Source organism: Lissotriton helveticus, chromosome 2_1 (assembly GCF_964261635.1).
Source record: "Lissotriton helveticus chromosome 2_1, aLisHel1.1, whole genome shotgun sequence".
Lineage (NCBI taxonomy): Eukaryota > Metazoa > Chordata > Amphibia > Caudata > Salamandridae > Lissotriton > Lissotriton helveticus.
In genome coordinates this window covers 1254925645-1254935047 of record NC_136059.1, presented here as the reverse complement: position 1 = coordinate 1254935047, position 9403 = coordinate 1254925645, and the positions used below count along the sequence as shown (strand labels likewise).

The window sequence follows — 9403 nt, the reverse complement described above, 5'->3', positions numbered from 1 at the left end:
AGCCGTTGACGCTCTGTAGGTCCAAGATAGGGCGTAGGCCCCCTTTGCCCTTCTTGGGTACAAGAAAGTAGAGGGAGTAACAACCACACCCTACTTCTGGCCCAGGAACGCGCTCGATGGCCCCCTTGGCCAAGAGGGCCATAACTTCCTCTTGCAGAAGTGGCAAGTGATCCCACGACACGCGGTGGTACTGCGGTGGCATGGCTGGAGGGGTCGCCTCGAAGGGGAGGAAGTAGCCCCTTCGGACGATTTGCAGCACCCACCTGTCCGATGTGACAGTACGCCAGTGGAGGTGGTGATGGCGAACCCTGCCCCCCACTGGCGTCACATGGGCCTGAAAGCACGGACTAGGAGGGTTTTGAGGCGGATGCTGCAGGGGTAGGAGTGGACTGGCCTCGCCGTTGCCCCCGACCGCCGCCACGTCCGCCACCACGCTGGATGGTAGAGCGATGGTGCCTCTTCGACTTCTTGTGCCTCTTACCTGAGGACTTCGAGCCCGAAGACCGATGACGACTCCCGGAACTGTGGTGACTCCGCCCCCTCGACCTCCTTTCGGACCAGGACCTCGAGCGGCACGCGGCAGACTGCCAAAGCTAGAGTCGCTTACGGGACCGCTCCCGTCTAGCTTTAGACGTCAGGGCCCGGCAGTCGGAGCAGGACTTGTCGTCGTGGTCCGGGCCTAGACAGTGCAGGCACCGGCGATGGGGGTCGGTAACCGACATCAGTCGGTTGCAGTTGGCACAGGGCTTGAACCCGGGCATCCCTACCGGCACCGTCGGAGTCGAGAGACTTCGAAAGTAGATCAAAAAGGATCGTAAAAAGTTAGTCAAAAATTGACTTGGGCACAACTTTTTCCGGATCTGCGCTTGCTGGCGCGGTAAAAAGAAAAACTGACGTCAGCGCGCGATGGCTGCGTCTAAGTACTCCGACGACGTCATCGCGGCGCCCATGATGCCGACGACGGACGTGGAGCCGCGGACGACGCCTACCGACACGCATGGGTACTGCTACGCAAAAATTTCCGGATCCAGTCTGACGCCTGGGGATATTCTAAGGTAAGGAATCTATCACTAACGTACTAAGGTTACGACTACGAGAGATAATGATGTACCCAGTGTTGCCAATAAGCACCCAGCAGGGGGTAACCAGACCCATGAACTCGCTAACCGAGATACTGGCAGTATGGAAGATACACCTGAGGCCATTAGTGGGGCAGAGAAAGTGATAACAGTGGGAGGGCGCTGTAATACCATCAATCTGCCCCCAGATTGTGTCCCCTATGTAGCAGTATTATCGAACGTCCCCCTACTTAGCCCAACACATATAGAGACACATACCTCACTTAAGAACAAAACGCTATATTGGCTTAATCAGAATTGTGGCTTCCCACTGGACTATGCGGATCAGATTCTCACTACGAGAAGAGTCAACTGGATAGGCCCCTCAAAAAAGTCTATAAAGGGAGACGGTTATTAATTTTAAGAACCCACATTTCTCAAGAATCTCTCTGGATAGAGTGGTACCTTTGCCAGTTAACGACCAGTGCATTTCTCTATTACCATTCGCCTTTTTCTAAACCCATCTTAAGCAGGGACTGCCTAGAGGGTTAAATCAGTAACTCCAAAGAATTAACAGAACAATCTCATACCATCCGCACTTTAATTTACCTGTGTATAACCGTTTTCAATCCCTTAGTAACCTGGAGGAGAACGATTGACTGAACGTGGATAGTTATATATTGGAAAGATCAGACAGTAGGGGTAGAGAGAACGACTTGGTGGATTTGGGTATTGAGGGATATACAAGCCCTAGTGGGATCAAGTATGCTGCAGATGAAAGCCGGGAGGGTCCAGAGCAAAGGCTGACTTATGAAGGCTCGATCAGCCAATCTGTAGATATAGGAGCAGCCCACCGAGTTAAAGGTCTCTCAATAGCCACTTGGAACATTGCTGGGCTGACCAAAAAGAGGGAATGCTAGGTTGGTCAGATTTTCTTAATTCCCATGTCTCCAGGAGACCTAGAGCACGGGTCCTGTTAGCTTTGAAGGGTTTGTATCATATGATTTACCTGCTCTTCGCTCTACGGCCGGAAGAGCAAAGGGGGGGCTTTGAATTCTAATATCAATCAATTTGCGTATATTAGTAAAAAGGCATATTAATAGTGGTTGTCACTCCCAGGTACTTTGGTTGCATCAAACACATGTAGGTGACGTTCTTCTAATTAATTTTTATATTAATTTGTTCGACAATTCCCGGTCCAAAGTTGTCTTGGAAATGGAAAATGTAATTGCTAAGCTAAGTGCGGGTAAGGATGCTATGTTTGATATAATTTGGGTGGGGGATTTCAATATTGTCGTCTGTTCGCTCTCTAATACTAGGGTATGTGGGGTCAGAAATGACTTAGGAGACAACGGCACTCACTTCCCCCATAATTTATACGGTGAAACCCTCGATACTTTTATGGCTAATCACGATCTGGATATTATACAGTGCGCAAGGGATGAACTGGGGAACTCGTTCCCCACATTTACAGGAAGAAATGCGAATACCGTTATCGATCACGTTTTGTTATCAGCTAGCATCACTTCTTTGTGCACCAACCAGAGGATAGAAGAATCCCTGCTCAGTGACCATAACTGTATTACAATGAATGTAGGTATTTGGGAAAATATGTCTGTCAATACACCAGTAATTGTGGACCATATCGTACCTTGTAGACCCAATGAGGTAAGAATTATATGTAAAGGGGTGAACCCAGATAGAACACTGAAAAATATAGTTACAATAGCTATGCAGAGATAATTGAGAATTTGGATGTTAATAGTGCCCCCCTTTGATTTTAACAAATTTCTGCAAAATAAATAACACTATTGACTCCATTCTGACCGTAGCATCTAATAAGGAATTTATAGTGAAAATGGGTTGGTTTAACCATGCCTGTACGCATTTTTTAAAACAAGGATTGGCAAGTAAGCCAAGGGACACGATGCTTGTAAATAAGTTAAGAGCAGATTATAAAATTATCCTCAATCGAAGGAAGAGTGAACTGCAACAGGAGGCCTGGAATAAACTTACCCCGGCGGCGGATACTTCCGACTGCCAATTATTCTGGGCCACGGTTAATTCCCCATTTTTAAAGGATGAAGCGATGCCTGAACTGACATCTAATGTGAATAGTGAGAGATGGGTTGCCCATTTTTCGAGTAACAACTTAGATACCTGGCCTATTATACCGCTAAATATAACTTTAGAAGAAGTGGATCAAGGTATCAAAAGCAGCAAAGAAGGAAAGGTCCCGGGCCTGGACGGGGGGCCCATTGATGTATATAAAGCAATACCAGCACTATGGGGCCCCCTCCTGAAAATCGTATTTAATGCTGCTGTTATGGAAGGAGCTCCACCTACGTGGGGTGAATCAACCATTATCCCAATTTTTAAAAAGGGCGCAAAATCGGACCCGAAAAATTACCGTCCGATTTCCTTATTAGATTCTTAAATTAAAATAATGAGTAGGATTTTACTGGTAAGGTTAGAAGAATAGGCAGAGGATAATCTGATTTTAGCAGAATCGCAATACGGTTTCAGAAAAGGGCGCGGTACCCTCGAACAATGCATCAATTTAGACTTATTAATTGGTAAATATACATGTGCCAAGCAAGGGTCCCTTTACCTATGCTTTGCTGACCTGAGCAGTGCCTTCGATCTGGTGGACCATTCCATCCTATGGCCAACCCTTCTGGGCCTTGGAGCCCCAGAACCCATAATTTTCTTTTTGGCAAGGCTCTATGAAAGACTGTTAACATCTGTCCTGTTTGGTCGTAGGGGGGAGTGCACCCCCAGATTTAAGGTAAGATGTGGCATCCGACAGGGCTGTGTATTAGCTCCTCTACTTTTTACCCTATTTATTAATGAGGTCGACAGTCCTTAAGCGAGTCAAATCGGATGCACCTCAGGCGGACGGCATGGATGTGCCGGTGCTGCTATACGCGGATGACGCCGTGCTTCTGTCTAGGACCCCATTGGGTCTCCGGCGTCTTATCGATGCATTTGTTGAGTTTATGACAGGGAGAAAACTGGTGATCAACAAGAGTAAAACCTATGCTATGGTCTGTGGCAAAAACAGGAAAAAAACTAAACCCTTTTTTATAGAAGGACAGAAAATAGAGACTGTGGATAAATTCTGCTATTTAGGGATAACGTTTGGCGGGGACGGCACATGATCACAAGAAATGCTGAACATTCAGGCAAAGATGGCCAAAAGTGTCCATGGCGTTTTTAGATTTGCAGCGAAGTTGGGTGACCGCCGAATTAGGGACATGTTACACATATATTTATCCAGAAGTACCTCTATTGCACTATACGGTGCGGGGGTCTGGGGTCACTGTTCTAATAATAAATTACAAATCGTGGAAAATATGTTTTTAAAAAATGTACTCAGTTTACCCCCCTCAGCATCAACAGAACTTATCCATAGGGAAGTTGGTATTAGCTGCCTGTCAGATCTAATTACGCATAGGCCCTTATTGACATGGAGATTATTGTGGTGTAAGGAGGAGACTGCCTTTAATAGAATAATAATCCAAGACGGTCTCCGACTGGATAATTGGTCTAAGATCCCCTGGCTGAAATATATTGTACATAGTTTTAATGATATTTTTAAATTAAATATTGTGGATGATCCTACCGTTACAGTAGAATTGACGAAATTAGAAATAAAGAACTTGTTCCTGTCTTATAGAAATAGAAGGAAGATTAACACTATTGAACACTTATCAACTTGTCAATTCTATTTCTGTTACTTAGATTCAGTGGGTTTCCAAACTTATTTGAGCCAGGTAACCAGAATCTCGCACAGATATGTTCTAACCAGGTTGAGATTTGGGCTCGCCCACCATCTGGTAGCTTTCCCACGCATGAAAGATTACCCAACTTCCCTGTCCGTGTGATGGCTGCACCAAACAAAGCACCCTGCACTCATGATTTGTGACCTGTAGAAGAACTTTCGTATTGCATTTTTAAAACCATTATTTCTAAAATATTCCACTTTTAATATTGATGCTGCTATGAGGTTAATTATTTTAATGCAAGAATTGGATGTATGCTTTTATACTGCAACCTTTCTTCTTAAATGTGTTGAAGCAAGGAAAAGCATGATGTTTTAACAGGCGGACTTTCCTACTATCAACTGTACAGTAATGAGTTTTTATTGATGTTTTTTGTATATGTGCTTTTATGGTCGTTTTTATATGAACCGAATAAAGCTTATTGAATTGAATTGACCCATATCTCTGCTGAACTTAGAAGCTAAGGTGCTGGCGAAAGAAAGCCTTATCAAATAGAGTACGAACAGTAATAGTCTGTGGTTCATCCTGAATGGAATGAGTTTGTTCCATTTTCCCCATGGCCGCTCTCGCATGACAAAGCGGTCCTCTTGCGCATGAAAAGCTAGCACATTACCCAGATGGCTGACATCTTCCCGGAGGGTACCTTTATAGACTATGAGACAGTATCCACCAGAGATAATTTTTCCACCATTAATGCACTTATATTCTACTGGCTTCGTGCACTATGCAAAGATAAATACTCAACATTTCCACAAGTCCCAGCCCAAAGTCCTTGGTTCTGCTACACAGCACCCTCAACTTCAGGCATCTAGTGACCAAGCTTTCTACTATTATGCAATGCGAGACCCCCAACTGCAATTCTCCCCTGCGAGTAGAAAGCATAGCGGGAAACAGACTTGGAAGTCGCAGTCTCAGATTAAGAATGGTTCTATTGCAGCAGCCAGCTAAGAGAGATTTCCCCCAATAACATACTGATTACTACATTTTAAATATCTGCATCGCATTTACCATACACCTGTGCATCTTAAACTAAGAACAGACTCTTGTTGTGCAAGGTGTGGGGCAATGGAAGGAGACTATCATTGCTTGGTTCCGCGCATGCGTTTTTGCTTTTTGTGAAGAAGCGCTCCGTATATTGTCTGATATGGAGGGTCCTACTCTTGCACCCTTGCCAAAAGTGGCCCTGCTAGGCTGCACCAGGTTTGTGGAAGGGGACATCAGGCAATTTATCTCTATAGCCCTCCTTCGGGCCAAACTATGTGCAGCTTGAGTGTGGGGTAGAGCGCTCACCTACTGTTCAGATACGGCTTAAGAGTGTGATCTATTGCAATGAGCAACACTACTACACAGTTCCCTGGCACTTCGCCCAAGCAACATTTGAGGCCCTTAGCAGGCCTATTTGCTCATGCATGAGGTGCTCAATTAGGACCTGTGGTTGATTAATGTGCAGACAATGCGGAGGAGAACCTATGCTGTGCGTAGAGGGTCGAGCAATCGTCAGCCCACACTTCTTAGACTATTATGTTGATACAGGACTTACTTCCTGGAACCCTCTACGTGTCGGTAGGTGCAGAGTGGATATCTATCTGTGCTTTACGACATGGGAACGATGCATATTGATTATGACCCATTCAACTGTTTCTTGTTGGTTTCGGATACAAAGCAAATATTAATTAAAAAAAAAATTAAAAGCTGCTCTGGGTGCGCGTTCCTTGTGCAACTGGTCACTGCACTGTTATTTCTACATGCCGAACTTTGTGTTTTCTGCTCTTGCAGTTTGCAGAGCTGGATTAATATACTGAGTCTGTAATTTGCAGCTGATGACAGTGTTTGGCAGCAGCAAGATGAAAGTATTTTATTTTCCACGTTAGGACAATTCAGCTCAGCTTTTTCAAGACACTACTTACTCGTTCCCAGTCCCTCTTACCAGGCTCTGTTGTGTGTGGTCAATGTGTTGCTCACTCACCCTTACGTACTCGTGGCTCATAGGTGCGGAGGAGCCCAAGCATGGCTGATGGGGGTGCAGGGTGAACCCAGCAGGCAGAACCAGTCTGTCTAGTGACCCTGATTTGGGTGTGCAGTGTGTGAGAGCTGTGTTGCTCTAGTTGACTTATAAGCACATGTGGTTGACTTTGTAAAGAGCATCGCTATGGGTCATGTGTAGAGCACAGCACAAGATGTACATGCTGTAGTGGGCAGGGCACTGAAGGCAAGCAAAACTTATACGATAATGGATGGATGGATGCCAAGAGGGAGGGAGTACATGGTCATTCAGGTTGTGCAGAGCATGGGGAAAAACGGTGGCAGGCACAGGACAAATTCTTTTTAGCAGCATTAATACTGAAGACATTCTAATATTGATGCAGGATTCTTGTACTTACAGAGGATGCTTGCCTTCCAATAGATCGAGAACATATTACATCCATGCTACTCAAAAGTATGATAGTAAATGAATGAATTATGGCAATAGCTCCTTTTTTTGCCCAAACTTTGATTTTAGAACAAAAGCACTGTAAACCGGTTTTCTAATTATTTATTCAATCTATAATATTTCTAAATACATGTTCATGACAGGTGAAGAAATCCACGGATTTAGAGTTGCTGATCCTTCCTAATAAACACGACTTTAATTTCAGACTCTGATTTAATGAAGGAGTGTTCAAAAGATCAAGTCGTCCTTGGCAAAGAACACAAGTGCTGCTGTTAAAGTCCAACTCCAGGTTACTTATAGCACCAGGACACTTCGAATGCTAAAGGAGAGAAAAAACATTTGTTTAGAGGGTGTTCTTAGATTGAATATATTTTACATACAGCGCTGCATTTCTAAAAGGACAGGAGTATTTCAGGAGTCTCTATCATTTGCCAGACTATTCTCCCCTTCCTTAGTATAATACCAGGCTTAGAAGGACAAGTAATTTACAGTCGATAACGCCTTATCTGGAAGAGACTAACTAACTGCAGATTCGCTACCTTAGAATATCCCCCCAGGTGTCAAACTGGATCTCGAACATCTGGAGCAGAACTGCGTGCTGGTAGTTGGTGGTAATAGTATTCACGCCACCCCGGGGCACTGACATCAGTTTCCTTTGTGACCATTTTTGAGCCAAAATTGCGGAGCCAAAGTAAAAGCAATGTACCCAAGATGACTAGTGTGCAGAATCTAGCAGGATCTTTTGGTGGGAGAGCCCACTTTACAGAGCGTGGAGGAACGGTGAAGAATTTGCAGTTAGATCGAGTCTCTACCAGACAAGGCGTACTGAAGATAAGTAACTTGTCCATTTGATACAGACTTCTAACCACAGATTCTCACCTTAGAATAGATACCCAAAAATACATCCCTGGAGATGGGGCTAAGAATTGGTTAGACCAAAAAATCCTGGAGGACCGAACGGGCAAAATGCCAGTCATGCCGAACCTGGCTGTCAAGGCAATAGTGTTTGGTAAATGTGTGCAGTGACAACTACGTGACTGAATGACATATGTCCAGGACAAAGACCCCCCCACCGTGTTAACACTGTAGTGGCAGCCTTTTCCCTGCTGGAGTGGGCATGCAGCTCTTTGGCAGTTGTTTCTTCGCCAGTGCGTAGCAGATTTTGATACAAAGCCTAATCCACTGGGAGATGGTGCGCTTTTGACCAGCCTTGTTGTTCTCTGCCCTGGCAAATCCAATAACAAAGAGCTGCACGTCTTATTCTAAAGGGGGGGGGGGGCGTCTGTGCATTCAATGTGAAAGGAGAGATCTCCTTTAGGTCCTAGGCAATGGAGTCATTCTTCATTGGAAGGATGGGGCGGGGCATAAAAAACAGCTCGCTGACCCTTCTGGTCGATGTAATGGCCACCGGAAAACCAGTCTTGATAGCATGGACAAACATGCAGCGGTTCAAATGTACACATTAGAAACATCAATAGAAGGTTTAGATCCCAATGGAGCACAACAAATTTGGTAGGAGAAAAACTATGCTGTAAGCCTTTTAGGAAACTAGCAATGACCAGTGATGTAAAGAGGGATGGTTGTTCCGCAACTGAAGGAAGGCAGAGATTACCAACAAAACCTTTGACAGAGCCAAGGTAAGGCCTTGCTGGGCAAGGGAAACTATGAAAAACAAATCCTCGAACAGAGGTACAGAAAAGGGGACCACCTGGCATGTGGAACATCATGCAATAAACTTCTCCTAACTGTCGGCGTAAATAGACCTAAGACGCCTGGCTGCCAAAATAACATCACAGACTTCAGGAGGAAGGTTAAACACTGAAATATCACTGCTCATTCTCCATGCAGGATGTTGAAGAGTGCGCAGGTTTGTGTGCAGCACCCTGCCCTGTTGCTGTGACTGGAGATCATCCCGAAAGGGCAGCCTGATTGAAGTCTTGTTCCCAGTCGGTCCCATTCTTGATGACTCCGGAAGAAGTGGAATCAGCAGAAAGGCGTTCAGGAGTCCTGAACTCCACTGGAGATTAAATGAGTCTCTGAGCGAGAGTCGCCTTGGATACTTTAATCTACGACATTGCATGTTCTTGGCGGTGGCAAACCTATCGAGTCAGGGCTCCTCTCACTCTAGA

General features: G+C 45.1%; 1 protein-coding gene across 1 annotated transcript in view; it reads right to left on the bottom strand.

Moving 5' to 3' along the window:
• Positions 1-7360: 7360 nt before the first annotated feature.
• The window catches only part of LOC144818612 (alcohol dehydrogenase class-3), a 127279-nt gene continuing 125236 nt past the window's right edge, over positions 7361-9403 (bottom strand). The window contains exon 9 of the mRNA XM_078676208.1: positions 7361-7593. Within this exon, the coding sequence (XP_078532334.1) occupies positions 7569-7593 (25 nt within the window). The 3' untranslated portion in view covers positions 7361-7568. The remainder of the gene's footprint in view (positions 7594-9403) is intronic.